The sequence below is a fragment of the Hyperolius riggenbachi genome, chromosome 2 (assembly GCF_040937935.1).
Source record: "Hyperolius riggenbachi isolate aHypRig1 chromosome 2, aHypRig1.pri, whole genome shotgun sequence".
Classification (NCBI taxonomy): domain Eukaryota; kingdom Metazoa; phylum Chordata; class Amphibia; order Anura; family Hyperoliidae; genus Hyperolius; species Hyperolius riggenbachi.
In genome coordinates, this window is record NC_090647.1 from 565,436,429 (window position 1) to 565,450,701 (window position 14,273).

Here is a 14,273-nt window from a genome sequence, read left to right on the forward strand (position 1 = left end):
CTGTGCAGGGTGAGGGGAGACTGGCACTGCTGTGATCTCTGCAGGGTGAGGGGAGACTAGCACTGCTGTGAGCTCTGCAGGGTAAGGGGAGACTGGCACTGCTGTGCAGGGTGAGGGGAGACTGGCACTGCTGTGAGCTCTGCAGGGTGAGGGGAGACTGGCACTGCTGTGAACTCTGCAGGGTGAGGGGAGACTGGCACTGCTGTGAGCTCTGCAGGGTGAGGAGAGACTGGCACTGCTGTGAGCTCTGCAGGGTGAGGGGAGAATGGCACTGCTGTGAGCTCTGGAGGGTGAGGGAAGACTGGCACTGCTCTGCATGGTGAGGGAAGACTGGCACTGCTGTGGAGGGTGAGGGGAGAATGGCACCGCTGTGAGCTCTGCAGGGTGAGAGGAGACTGGCATTGCTGTGAGCTCTGCAGGGTGAGGGGAGACTGGCACTGCTGTGAGCTCTGCAGGGTGAGGGGAGACTGGCACTGCTGTGAGCTCTGCAGGGTGAGGGGAGACTGGCACTGCTGTGAGCTCTGCAGGGTGAGGGGAGACTGGCACTGCTGTGCAGGGTGAGGGGAGACTGGCACTGCTGTGCAGGGTGAGGGGAGACTGGCACTGCTGTGCAGGGTGAGGGGAAACTGGCACTGCTGTGCAGGGTGAGGGGAGACTGGCACTGCTGTGCAGGGTGAGGGGAGACTGGCACTGCTGTGAGCTCTGCAGGGTGAGGGGAGACTGGCACCGCTGTGAGCACTGCAGGTGAGGAGAGACTGGCACTGCTGTGAGCTCTGCAGGGTGAGGGGAGACTGGCACTGCTGTGAGCTCTGCAGGGTGAGGGGAGACTGGCACTGCTGTGATCTCTGCAGGGTGAGGGAAGGCTGGCACTGCTGTGATCTCTGTAGGGTGAGGGGAGACTGGCACTGCTGTGATCTCTACAGGGTGAGCGGAGACTGGCACTGCTGTGATCTCTGCAGGGCGAGGGGAGACTGGCACTGCTGTGATCTCTGCAGGGTGAGGGGAGACTGGCACTGCAGGATGAGGGGAGACTGGCACTGCTGTGAGCTCTGCAGGGTGAGGGGAGACTGGCACCGCTTTGAGCTCTGCAGAGTGAGGGGAGACTGGCACTCCTGTGAGCTCTGTCTGCAGGGTGAGGGGAGACTGGCACTGCTGTGAGCACTGCAGTTGAGGAGAGACTGGCACTGCTGTGAGCTCTGCAGGGTGAGGGGAGACTGGCACTGCTGTGAGCTCTGCAGGGTGAGGGGAGACTGGCACTGCTGTGAGCTCTGCAGGGTGAGCGGAGACTGGCACTGCTGTGAGCTCTGCAGGGTGAGGGGAGACTGGCACTGCTGTGAGCTCTGCAGGGTGAGGGGAGACTGGCACTGCTGTGAGCTCTGCAGGGTGAGGGGAGACTGGCACTGCTGTGAGCTCTGCAGAGTGAGGGGAGACTGGCACTGCTGTGAGCTCTGCAGGGTGAGGGGAGACTGGCACTGCTGTGAGCTCTGCAGGGTGAGGGGAGACTGGCACTGCTGTGAGCTCTGCAGGGTGAGGGGAGACTGGCACTGCTGTGCAGGGTGAGGGGAGACTGGCACTGCTGTGCAGGGTGAGGGGAAACTGGCACTGCTGTGAGCTCTGCAGGGTGAGGGGAGACTGGCACCGCTGTGAGCACTGCAGGTGAGGAGAGACTGGCACTGCTGTGAGCTCTGCAGGGTGAGGGGAGACTGGCACTGCTGTGAGCTCTGCAGGGTGAGGGGAGACTGGCACTGCTGTGATCTCTGCAGGGTGAGGGAAGGCTGGCACTGCTGTGATCTCTGCAGGGTGAGGGGAGACTGGCACTGCTGTGATCTCTGCAGGGTGAGCGGAGACTGGCACTGCTGTGATCTCTGCAGGGCGAGGGGAGACTGGCACTGCTGTGATCTCTGCAGGGTGAGGGGAGACTGGCACTGCAGGATGAGGGGAGACTGGCACTGCTGTGAGCTCTGCAGGGTGAGGGGAGACTGGCACCGCTTTGAGCTCTGCAGAGTGAGGGGAGACTGGCACTGCTGTGAGCTCTGTCTGCAGGGTGAGGGGAGACTGGCACTGCTGTGAGCACTGCAGTTGAGGAGAGACTGGCACTGCTGTGAGCACTGCAGTTGAGGAGAGACTGGCACTGCTGTGAGCTCTGCATGGTGAGGGGAGACTGGCACTGCTGTGAGCTCTGCAGGGTAAGGGGAGACTGGCACTGCTGTGAGCTCTGCAGGGTGAGGGGAGACTGGCACTGCTGTGAGCTCTGCAGGGTGAGGGGAGACTGGCACTGCTGTGAGCTCTGCAGGGTGAGGGGAGACTGGCACTGCTGTGAGCTCTGCAGGGTGAGGGGAGACTGGCACTGCTGTGAGCTCTGCAGGGTGAGGGGAGACTGGCACTGCTGTGAGCTCTGCAGGGTGAGGGGAGACTGGCACTGCTGTGAGCTCTGCAGGGTGAGGGGAGACTGGCACTGCTGTGAGCTCTGCAGGGTGAGGGGAGACTGGCACTGCTGTGAGCTCTGCAGGGTGAGGGGAGACTGGCACTGCTGTGAGCTCTGTCTGCAGGGTGAGGGGAGACTGGCACTGCTGTGAGCACTGCAGGTGAGGAGAGACTGGCACTGCTGTGAACTCTGCAGGGTGAGGAGAGACTGGCACTGCTGTGAGCTCTGCAGGGTGAGGGGTGACTGGCACTGCTGTGATCTCTGCAGGGTGAGGGGAGACTGGCACTGCTGTGAGCTCTGCAGGGTGAGGGGAGACTGGCACTGCTGTGAGCACTGCAGGGTGAGGGGAGACTGGCACTGCTGTGATCTATGCAGGGTGAGGGGAGACTGGCACTGCTGTGAGCACTGCAGGGTGAGGGGAGGCTGGCACTGCTGTGAGCTCTGCAGGGTGAGGGGTGACTGGCACTGCTGTGATCTCTGCAGGGTGAGGGGAGACTGGCACTGCTGTGAGCACTGCAGGGTGAGGGGAGACTGGCACTGCTGTGATCTCTGCAGGGTGAGGGGAGACTGGCACTGCTGTGAGCTCTGCAGGGCGAGGGGAGACTGGCACTGCTGTGAGCTCTGCAGGGCGAGGGGAGACTGGCACTGCTGTGAGCTCTGCAGGGTGAGGGGAGACTGGCACTGCTGTGAGCTCTGCAGGGTGAGGGGAGACTGGCACCGCTTTGAGCTCTGCAGAGTGAGGGGAGACTGGCACTGCTGTGAGCTCTGTATGCAGGGTGAGGGGAGACTGGCACTGCTGTGAGCACTGCAGTTGAGGAGAGACTGGCACTGCTGTGAGCACTGCAGTTGAGGAGAGACTGGCACTGCTGTGAGCTCTGCATGGTGAGGGGAGACTGGCACTGCTGTGAGCTCTGCAGGGTGAGCGGAGACTGGCACTGCTGTGAGCTCTGCAGGGTGAGGGGAGACTGGCACTGCTGTGAGCTCTGCAGGGTGAGGGGAGACTGGCACTGCTGTGAGCTCTGCAGGGTGAGGGGAGACTGGCACTGCTGTGAGCTCTGCAGGGTGAGGGGAGACTGGCACTGCTGTGAGCTCTGCAGGGTGAGGGGAGACTGGCACTGCTGTGAGCTCTGCAGGGTGAGGGGAGACTGGCACTGCTGTGAGCTCTGCAGGGTGAGGGGAGACTGGCACTGCTGTGAGCTCTGCCGGGTGAGGGGAGACTGGCACTGCTGTGAGCTCTGCAGGGTGAGGGGAGACTGGCACTGCTGTGAGCTCTGCAGGGTGAGGGGAGACTGGCACTGCTGTGAGCTCTGCAGGGTGAGGGGAGACTGGCACTGCTGTGAGCTCTGTCTGCAGGGTGAGGGGAGACTGGCACTGCTGTGAGCACTGCAGGTGAGGAGAGACTGGCACTGCTGTGAACTCTGCAGGGTAAGGAGAGACTGGCACTGCTGTGAGCTCTGCAGGGTGAGGGGTGACTGGCACTGCTGTGATCTCTGCAGTATGAGGGGAGACTGGCACTGCTGTGAGCTCTGCAGGGTGAGGGGAGACTGGCACTGCTGTGAGCACTGCAGGGTGAGGGGAGACTGGCACTGCTGTGATCTATGCAGGGTGAGGGGAGACTGGCACTGCTGTGAGCACTGCAGGGTGAGGGGAGACTGGCACTGCTGTGAGCTCTGCAGGGTGAGGGGTGACTGGCACTGCTGTGATCTCTGCAGGGTGAGGGGAGACTGGCACTGCTGTGAGCACTGCAGGGTGAGGGGAGACTGGCACTGCTGTGATCTCTGCAGGGTGAGGGGAGACTGGCACTGCTGTGAGCTCTGCAGGGCGAGGGGAGACTGGCACTGCTGTGAGCTCTGCAGGGCGAGGGGAGACTGGCACTGCTGTGAGCTCTGCAGGGTGAGGGGAAACTGGCATTGCTGTGAGCTCTGCAGGGTAAGGGGAGACTGGCACCGCTGTGAGTTCTGTCTGCAGGGTGAGGGGAGACTGGCACCGCTGTGAGCTCTGCAGGGTGAGGGTAGACTGGCACTGCTGTGAGTTCTCTCTGCAGGGTGAGGGGAGACTGGCACCGCTGTGAGCTCTACAGGGTGAGGGGAGACTGGCACCGCTGTGAGCTCTGCAGGGTGAGGGGAGACTGGCACTGCTGTGAGCTCTGCAGGGCGAGGGGAGACTGGCACTGCTGTGAGCTTTGCAGGGTGAGGGGAGAGTGGCACTGCTGTGATCTCTGTAGGGTGAGGGGAGACTGGCACTGCTGTGCAGGGTGAGGGGAGACTGGCACTGCTGTGCAGGGTGAGGGGAGACTGGCACTGCTGTGATCTCTGCGGGGTGAGGGGAGACTAGCACTGCTGTGAGCTCTGCAGGGTGAGGGGAGACTAGCACTGCTGTGAGCACTGCAGGGTGAGGGGAGACTGGCACTGCTGTGAGCACTGCAGGGTGAGGGGAGACTGGCACCGCTGTGAACTCTGTAGGGTGAGGGGAGACTGGCACTGCTGTAAGCTCTGCAGGGTAAGGGGAGACTGGCACTGCTGTGCAGGGTGAGGGGAGACTGGCACTGCTGTGCAGGGTGAGGGGAGACTGGCACTGCTGTGATCTCTGCGGGGTGAGGGGAGACTAGCACTGCTGTGAGCTCTGCAGGGTGAGGGGAGACTAGCACTGCTGTGAGCACTGCAGGGTGAGGGGAGACTGGCACTGCTGTGAGCTCTGCAGGGTGAGGGGAGACTGGCACTGCTGTGAACTCTGCAGGGTGAGGGGAGACTGGCACTGCTGTGAGCTCTGTCTGCAGGGTGAGGAGAGACTGGCACTGCTGTGAGCTCTGCAGGGTGAGGGAAGACTCGCACTGCTGTGCAGGGTGAGGGAAGACTGGCACTGCTGTGGAGGGTGAGGGGAGAATGGCACCGCTGTGAGCTCTGCAGGGTGAGGGGAGACTGGCACTGCTGTGAGCTCTGCAGGGCGAGGGGAGACTGGAACTGCTGTGAGCTCTGCAGGGTAAGGGGAGACTGGCACTGCTGTGCAGGGTGAGGGGAGACTGGCACTGCTGTGAGCTCTGCAGGGTGAGGGGAGACTGGCACTGCTGTGAACTTTGCAGGGTGAGGGGAGACTGGCACTGCTGTGAGCTCTGCAGGGTGAGGAGAGACTGGCACTGCTGTGAGCTCTGCAGGGTGAGGGGAGAATGGCACTGCTGTGAGCTCTGGAGGGTGAGGGAAGACTGGCACTGCTCTGCATGGTGAGGGAAGACTGGCACTGCTGTGGAGGGTGAGGGGAGAATGGCACCGCTGTGAGCTCTGCAGGGTGAGAGGAGACTGGCATTGCTGTGGGCTCTGCAGGGTGAGGGGAGACTGGCACTGCTGTGAGCTCTGCAGGGTGAGGGGAGACTGGCACTGCTGTGAGCTCTGCAGGGTGAGGGGAGACTGGCACTGCTGTGAGCTCTGCAGGGTGAGGGGAGACTGGCACTGCTGTGCAGGGTGAGGGGAGACTGGCACTGCTGTGCAGGGTGAGGGGAGACTGGCACTGCTGTGCGGGGTGAGGGAAACTGGCACTGCTGTGCAGGGTGAGGGGAGACTGGCACTGCTGTGCAGGGTGAGGGGAGACTGGCACTGCTGTGAGCTCTGCAGGGTGAGGGGAGACTGGCACCGCTGTGAGCACTGCAGGTGAGGAGAGACTGGCACTGCTGTGAGCTCTGCAGGGTGAGGGGAGACTGGCACTGCTGTGAGCTCTGCAGGGTGAGGGGAGACTGGCACTGCTGTGATCTCTGCAGGGTGAGGGAAGGCTGGCACTGCTGTGATCTCTGTAGGGTGAAGGGAGACTGGCACTGCTGTGATCTCTGCAGGGTGAGCGGAGACTGGCACTGCTGTGATCTCTGCAGGGCGAGGGGAGACTGGCACTGCTGTGATCTCTGCAGGGTGAGGGGAGACTGGCACTGCAGGATGAGGGGAGACTGGCACTGCTGTGAGCTCTGCAGGGTGAGGGGAGACTGGCACCGCTTTGAGCTCTGCAGAGTGAGGGGAGACTGGCACTGCTGTGAGCTCTGTCTGCAGGGTGAGGGGAGACTGGCACTGCTGTGAGCACTGCAGTTGAGGAGAGATTGGCACTGCTGTGAGCTCTGCAGGGTGAGGGGAGACTGGCACTGCTGTGAGCTCTGCAGGGTGAGGGGAGACTGGCACTGCTGTGAGCTCTGCAGGGTGAGCGGAGACTGGCACTGCTGTGAGCTCTGCAGGGTGAGGGGAGACTGGCACTGCTGTGAGCTCTGCAGGGTGAGGGGAGACTGGCACTGCTGTGAGCTCTGCAGGGTGAGGGGAGACTGGCACTGCTGTGAGCTCTGCAGAGTGAGGGGAGACTGGCACTGCTGTGAGCTCTGCAGGGTGAGGGGAGACTGGCACTGCTGTGAGCTCTGCAGGGTGAGGGGAGACTGGCACTGCTGTGAGCTCTGCAGGGTGAGGGGAGACTGGCACTGCTGTGCAGGGTGAGGGGAGACTGGCACTGCTGTGCAGGGTGAGGGGAAACTGGCACTGCTGTGAGCTCTGCAGGGTGAGGGGAGACTGGCACCGCTGTGAGCACTGCAGGTGAGGAGAGACTGGCACTGCTGTGAGCTCTGCAGGGTGAGGGGAGACTGGCACTGCTGTGAGCTCTGCAGGGTGAGGGGAGACTGGCACTGCTGTGAGCTCTGCAGGGTGAGGGAAGGCTGGCACTGCTGTGATCTCTGCAGGGTGAGGGGAGACTGGCACTGCTGTGAGCTCTGCAGGGTGAGGGGAGACTGGCACTGCTGTGATCTCTGCAGGGCGAGGGGAGACTGGCACTGCTGTGATCTCTGCAGGGTGAGGGGAGACTGGCACTGCAGGATGAGGGGAGACTGGCACTGCTGTGAGCTCTGCAGGGTGAGGGGAGACTGGCACCGCTTTGAGCTCTGCAGAGTGAGGGGAGACTGGCACTGCTGTGAGCTCTGTCTGCAGGGTGAGGGGAGACTGGCACTGCTGTGAGCACTGCAGTTGAGGAGAGACTGGCACTGCTGTGAGCACTGCAGTTGAGGAGAGACTGGCACTGCTGTGAGCTCTGCATGGTGAGGGGAGACTGGCACTGCTGTGAGCTCTGCAGGGTGAGCGGAGACTGGCACTGCTGTGAGCTCTGCAGGGTGAGGGGAGACTGGCACTGCTGTGAGCTCTGCAGGGTGAGGGGAGACTGGCACTGCTGTGAGCTCTGCAGAGTGAGGGGAGACTGGCACTGCTGTGAGCTCTGCAGGGTGAGGGGAGACTGGCACTGCTGTGAGCTCTGCAGGGTGAGGGGAGACTGGCACTGCTGTGAGCTCTGCAGGGTGAGGGGAGACTGGCACTGCTGTGAGCTCTGCAGGGTGAGGGGAGACTGGCACTGCTGTGAGCTCTGCAGGGTGAGGGGAGACTGGCACTGCTGTGAGCTCTGTCTGCAGGGTGAGGGGAGACTGGCACTGCTGTGAGCACTGCAGGTGAGGAGAGACTGGCACTGCTGTGAACTCTGCAGGGTGAGGAGAGACTGGCACTGCTGTGAGCTCTGCATGGTGAGGGGTGACTGGCACTGCTGTGAACTCTGCAGGGTGAGGAGAGACTGGCACTGCTGTGAGCTCTGCATGGTGAGGGGTGACTGGCACTGCTGTGATCTCTGCAGGGTGAGGGGAGACTGGCACTGCTGTGAGCACTGCAGGGTGAGGGGAGACTGGCACTGCTGTGATCTCTGCAGGGTGAGGGGAGACTGGCACTGCTGTGAGCTCTGCAGGGTAAGGGGAGACTGGCACTGCTGTGCAGGGTGAGGGGAGACTGGCACTGCTGTGGGCTCTGCAGAGTGAGGGGAGACTGGCACTGCTGTGAGCTCTGCAGGGTGAGGGGAGACTGGCACTGCTGTGAGCTCTGCAGGGTGAGGGGAGACTGGCACTGCTGTGAGCTCTGCAGGGTGAGGGGAGACTGGCACTGCTGTGCAGGGTGAGGGGAGACTGGCACTGCTGTGCAGGGTGAGGGGAAACTGGCACTGCTGTGAGCTCTGCAGGGTGAGGGGAGACTGGCACCGCTGTGAGCACTGCAGGTGAGGAGAGACTGGCACTGCTGTGAGCTCTGCAGGGTGAGGGGAGACTGGCACTGCTGTGAGCTCTGCAGGGTGAGCGGAGACTGGCACTGCTGTGAGCTCTGCAGGGTGAGGGGAGACTGGCACTGCTGTGAGCTCTGCAGGGTGAGGGGAGACTGGCACTGCTGTGAGCTCTGCAGGGTGAGGGGAGACTGGCACTGCTGTGAGCTCTGCAGAGTGAGGGGAGACTGGCACTGCTGTGAGCTCTGCAGGGTGAGGGGAGACTGGCACTGCTGTGAGCTCTGCAGGGTGAGGGGAGACTGGCACTGCTGTGAGCTCTGCAGGGTGAGGGGAGACTGGCACTGCTGTGCAGGGTGAGGGGAGACTGGCACTGCTGTGCAGGGTGAGGGGAAACTGGCACTGCTGTGAGCTCTGCAGGGTGAGGGGAGACTGGCACTGCTGTGAGCTCTGCAGGGTGAGGGAAGGCTGGCACTGCTGTGATCTCTGCAGGGTGAGGGGAGACTGGCACTGCTGTGATCTCTGCAGGGTGAGCGGAGACTGGCACTGCTGTGATCTCTGCAGGGCGAGGGGAGACTGGCACTGCTGTGATCTCTGCAGGGTGAGGGGAGACTGGCACTGCAGGATGAGGGGAGACTGGCACTGCTGTGAGCTCTGCAGGGTGAGGGGAGACTGGCACCGCTTTGAGCTCTGCAGAGTGAGGGGAGACTGGCACTGCTGTGAGCTCTGTCTGCAGGGTGAGGGGAGACTGGCACTGCTGTGAGCACTGCAGTTGAGGAGAGACTGGCACTGCTGTGAGCACTGCAGTTGAGGAGAGACTGGCACTGCTGTGAGCTCTGCATGGTGAGGGGAGACTGGCACTGCTGTGAGCTCTGCAGGGTGAGCGGAGACTGGCACTGCTGTGAGCTCTGCAGGGTGAGGGGAGACTGGCACTGCTGTGAGCTCTGCAGGGTGAGGGGAGACTGGCACTGCTGTGAGCTCTGCAGGGTGAGGGGAGACTGGCACTGCTGTGAGCTCTGCAGGGTGAGGGGAGACTGGCACTGCTGTGAGCTCTGCAGGGTGAGGGGAGACTGGCACTGCTGTGAGCTCTGCAGGGTGAGGGGAGACTGGCACTGCTGTGAGCTCTGCAGGGTGAGGGGAGACTGGCACTGCTGTGAGCTCTGCAGGGTGAGGGGAGACTGGCACTGCTGTGAGCTCTGCAGGGTGAGGGGAGACTGGCACTGCTGTGAGCTCTGTCTGCAGGGTGAGGGGAGACTGGCACTGCTGTGAGCACTGCAGGTGAGGAGAGACTGGCACTGCTGTGAACTCTGCAGGGTGAGGAGAGACTGGCACTGCTGTGAGCTCTGCATGGTGAGGGGTGACTGGCACTGCTGTGAACTCTGCAGGGTGAGGAGAGACTGGCACTGCTGTGAGCTCTGCATGGTGAGGGGTGACTGGCACTGCTGTGATCTCTGCAGGGTGAGGGGAGACTGGCACTGCTGTGAGCACTGCAGGGTGAGGGGAGACTGGCACTGCTGTGATCTCTGCAGGGTGAGGGGAGACTGGCACTGCTGTGAGCTCTGCAGGGTAAGGGGAGACTGGCACTGCTGTGCAGGGTGAGGGGAGACTGGCACTGCTGTGAGCTCTGCAGGGTGAGGGGAGACTGGCACTGCTGTGAGCACTGCAGGGTGAGGGGAGACTGGCACTGCTGTGAGCTCTGCAGGGTAAGGGGAGACTGGCACTGCTGTGAGCTCTGTCTGCAGGGTGAGGGGAGACTGGCACTGCTGTGAGCACTGCAGGGTGAGGGGAGACTGGCACTGCTGTGAGCTCTGCAGGGTGAGGGGAGACTGGCACTGCTGTGAGCACTGCAGGGTGAGGGGAGACTGGCACTGCTGTGAGCTCTGCAGGGTAAGGGGAGACTGGCACTGCTGTGAGCTCTGTCTGCAGGGTGAGGGGAGACTGGCACTGCTGTGAGCACTGCAGGGTGAGGGGAGACTGGCACTGCTGTGAGCTCTGCAGGGTGAGGGGAGACTGGCACTGCTGTGAGCACTGCAGGTGAGGAGAGACTGGCACTGCTGTGAACTCTGCAGGGTGAGGGGTGACTGGCACTGAGTGCGGAATACCATATTACAGAGACTCGTAAATTGTGAAAATGTGAATCCTTTTACTAATGTCACTACCAGCAGTTACTGTATCCTCAGGAGGTAGAGGACCCCTTAATGAGGTGACTGTTCCCATCACTACCAGCAGTTACTGTATACCTACCTGTTGTGTTCAGTGTACCCAGCTACCTACGTGAGCACACGCAGTGTGATATACCACTCTGTTCATACCTGTTAACTGCACCTGTGTGACTGCACATTGTATTAGTCAAGTCAGTGCATACAGCAGTTACTGTATCCTCAGGAGGTAGAGGACCCCTGAATGCGGTGACTGTTCCCTATAATACCAGCAGTTAATGTATCCTCAGGAGGTAGAGGACTCCTTAAAGAGAACCAGAGATGAAGCAACCTCATGTATTTTACCTTATAAATCAGTGGGAACATGACAGTAAACACCTAATCTGCTCTTTGTTACATTGTTCTCTGTTTAATTTGTCTGTTATCACCTCTAAGATAAGAATCCCGACTAAGCAGTCGGTCTGGCTTTGCTACAGAATAATTATAGCTGAGACTGTGTTCTTTGCTGTCTTCAAGTCCAAGCCTGCCCCCTGCTGGCTTTGCTCAGGAATCATTATAGCTGAGTCATTATAGCAAAGCCAGACTCAATGCTCAGTCCGGGATTCTTATCTCAGCTAGATAACAGACACTTTTAGCAGTGGGGATGGAACAGAGAGCATGGTAAATGTTTTCTCTAATGTTCCCACTGATTTCTATGGTAAAATACACAGGGGTGCTTCGTCTCTGGTTCACTTTAAAGTGAACCAGAGACGAAGCACCCTTGTGTATTTTACCATAGAAATCAGTGGGAACATTAGAGAAAACATTTACCATGCTCTCTGTTCCATCCCCACTGCTAAAAGTGTCTGTTATCTAGCTGAGATAAGAATCCCGGACTGAGCATTGAGTCTGGCTTTGCTATAATGACTCAGCTATAATGATTCCTGAGCAAAGCCAGCAGGGGGCAGGCTTGGACTTGAAGACAGCAAAGAACACAGTCTCAGCTATAATTATTCTGTAGCAAAGCCAGACCGACTGCTTAGTCGGGATTCTTATCTTAGAGGTGATAACAGACAAATTAAACAGAGAACAATGTAACAAAGAGCAGATTAGGTGTTTACTGTCATGTTCCCACTGATTTATAAGGTAAAATACATGAGGTTGCTTCATCTCTGGTTCTCTTTAATGAGGAGATTGTTCCTTTACAATGAGGGTCCTGTAGGCCCATCACCCCACATAAGTCCCCCGAAAACTGTCACTGAGAGTTGGACATTATGATATTGGGGATCTCTGTGACTTTGTTAGCGGTGGTACCCCCATATTTGTGATGCTGATGGGCGAGGGGTGCACCAGGGCCTCCTCCTGCTCCTCTGCAGTGCTCTCGCTGAGGATGGGCGTCGGACAGCCGTACCACACTGCAGAATAATGCTGTGACTTTCTGGAAAGAATCGGGTATCAGGGAGATTAAATATTACCACTGGTTACCGGTTATTTCGTGACATTTTAGGGGCTGCACCGCATTGCGTGTCTCGAGCGATTTGCAGGGGCTCAGCCCTTCTCCGCAGCCCCCAGACACGCATCGCCATTTTGCCACGGCCGCGCTGCTCACCTACCTGCCTATGGGCTCTGGATCCAGCAAGACCAGTACCAGGAGAGGGGTCCGTCCCCCTCTCTGACCAAAGTACAAGGCCGCACGCCTGCAGCCTCCAGCTGGGTCCACAAACAACAAAGTACGGCGAATCTGATCGTTTTTTTTTTCTCCTCTTTGCGTGAACAAACAGCGAGGATTAACCCCGCGCTGACCTCTGGCTTTGTGAGTACAGAGGCGAATGCATTGTGGTACGCCGGCGTGACGCGGCCGGGCCGAGGGGAGCCTGGGAGCCGGTAACCCTTTTACTGCTGGGTGACCACTTTTATGTAACGCGGCAATTAACCCTCTGTTTACTGCTAAGCGTACAGTACAACTGGCGGGCGATCCGACATGAAAAACAAAGATCGTTTCTTCACGCAAATACACTGAGCTCCAAATTATGCAAATAGTATTTAAGGCCTTGTTCACATTATAAATCCCCAGCACAATCGCAAGCGCTGAGATGAGCTTTTAAAAGCGCTTTTCCGTGCGTTTTTCACTTTCCTGAGGGCCCTTTTCCACTAAAGGCGATTGCGATGCTGAATCGCAAAAGTGTAAATTGCTAGCAATTTTAAAATCGCTAGGGTTTGCTACATAACATAGGAATCGCGGTAGGTACTTGCGCCTGCGCAGTAGAGCAGACCCGACGGCGATCGGGTATTTCCGCCTATTTCGGAGCCATGAGCCGCCACAGTGCCTGCGCAGGAGCCGGGAAGGTAAATATTTACATCGCCGCTGAAGGCTGCAGCGAGACCCCTGAGGGACGGAGGACGGCGTGGGAAGCCTCATTGGGACCCTGAGGCTTCCCCCTCCCGAGGTGAGCACCCCCCAGGGGAACTTTTTGATGTTACAGGTTTTCTTTAAGTTTTATTTAAAAAAAAAAATTATACCATTATCATGAGGATCTGTAAGGGCGGATTCACACTACAAGAGCTTTTTAAGCGCTAGAGATTTTAAAAGCTCTTGCTAATGCAGTGCTATGGGGGATTTTTACAAAATCACATCACTCCAGTGTGAACACACACATAGGATAACATTAGCAAGAGCTTTTAAAATCACAAAGCTCTTAGAAAAGCTTTTGTAGTGTGAACAAGCCCTATGGGTTGCATACGAATTCTGCATTGCACAGCCACACTTTTTGAACAATGCATGAATGCTGCAACCAAATGGAAGTGTCACTGTTCAGGAGCGTCCAGTTAAAAATGGAGCCAGACAAATAATGGCGCCTGGTTACGCACGATATTTTTTTAAAAACAATATGTATCGTTTTTACGAAAAACGGTATTTATCTTTTTACGAAAAATAATATTTTTCGTTTTTGAGAGTTTAAAGTTCCTTTCCTGGATGTGTGTGTGTGTGTGTGTGTGTGTGTGTGTGTGTATATATATATATATATATATATATATATATATATATATATATATATATATATATATATATATATATATATATATCTATCTATATATACACTAGCTGATTGCACGGCGTTGCCCGGCGTTGCCCGGGAATGTATTTGGCTGGTGTTGGCTCCGCCCACTTTTTCTAACCCTAACACACAAACACTTAATGACCAAGTTTGTGAGCTTTTGCGGTCTTTGGCATCAGTAATTCGCATTGAAATGAAACAAATCTTAATGACTGTTTGTGGCTCCACCCCATTTCTGAATTTGAACCCCAGTCACCCAATAACCAACTGTACCAGGTTTGAGGCCTGTGCCATTAACAGTGCAAGAATGGTAGCAATTAAATATTCCCCTTGAAAAGCAATAGGTGAAGTTTGATTCACTTGTAGGCTCCACCCACTTTTCTGAATATTAATCCCAGTCACCAAGTGACCAACTTTGCAAAGTTTAAAAACCCTGCCATTAACAGTGTAAGAATGGCTGCAGTTTATATTTTCCCAGTGAAATTTGTATTTGTCTCCGCCCACTGATGACCGGGCGTTGCCTGGATATGTATTTGACTGGTGTTGGCTCCGCCCACTTTCTAACCCTAACGCACACTCAATGACCAAGTTTGTGAGCTTTGGGGTCCTTGGCATCAATAA

General features: G+C 57.9%; 2 protein-coding genes across 2 annotated transcripts in view; both read right to left on the reverse strand.

Moving 5' to 3' along the window:
* Positions 1-12,324, reverse strand: part of HAO2 (hydroxyacid oxidase 2) — a 67,967-nt gene extending 55,643 nt beyond the window's left edge. Inside the window, exon 1 of the mRNA XM_068270980.1 lies at positions 12,210-12,324. The gene's annotated coding sequence lies outside the window, so the exon portion shown is untranslated. The remainder of the gene's footprint in view (positions 1-12,209) is intronic.
* The window catches only part of LOC137545306 (protein FAM186A-like), a 43,375-nt gene that overhangs the window by 6,624 nt on the left and 22,478 nt on the right, over positions 1-14,273 (reverse strand). Inside the window, exons 2-6 of the mRNA XM_068266421.1 lie at positions 11,911-12,034; positions 8,934-9,148; positions 6,085-6,447; positions 1,783-2,037; positions 922-1,125 (exon numbers count right to left, since the gene is read on the reverse strand). Coding sequence (XP_068122522.1) covers positions 922-1,125; positions 1,783-2,037; positions 6,085-6,447; positions 8,934-9,148; positions 11,911-12,034 — 1,161 coding nt within the window. The remainder of the gene's footprint in view (positions 1-921; positions 1,126-1,782; positions 2,038-6,084; positions 6,448-8,933; positions 9,149-11,910; positions 12,035-14,273) is intronic.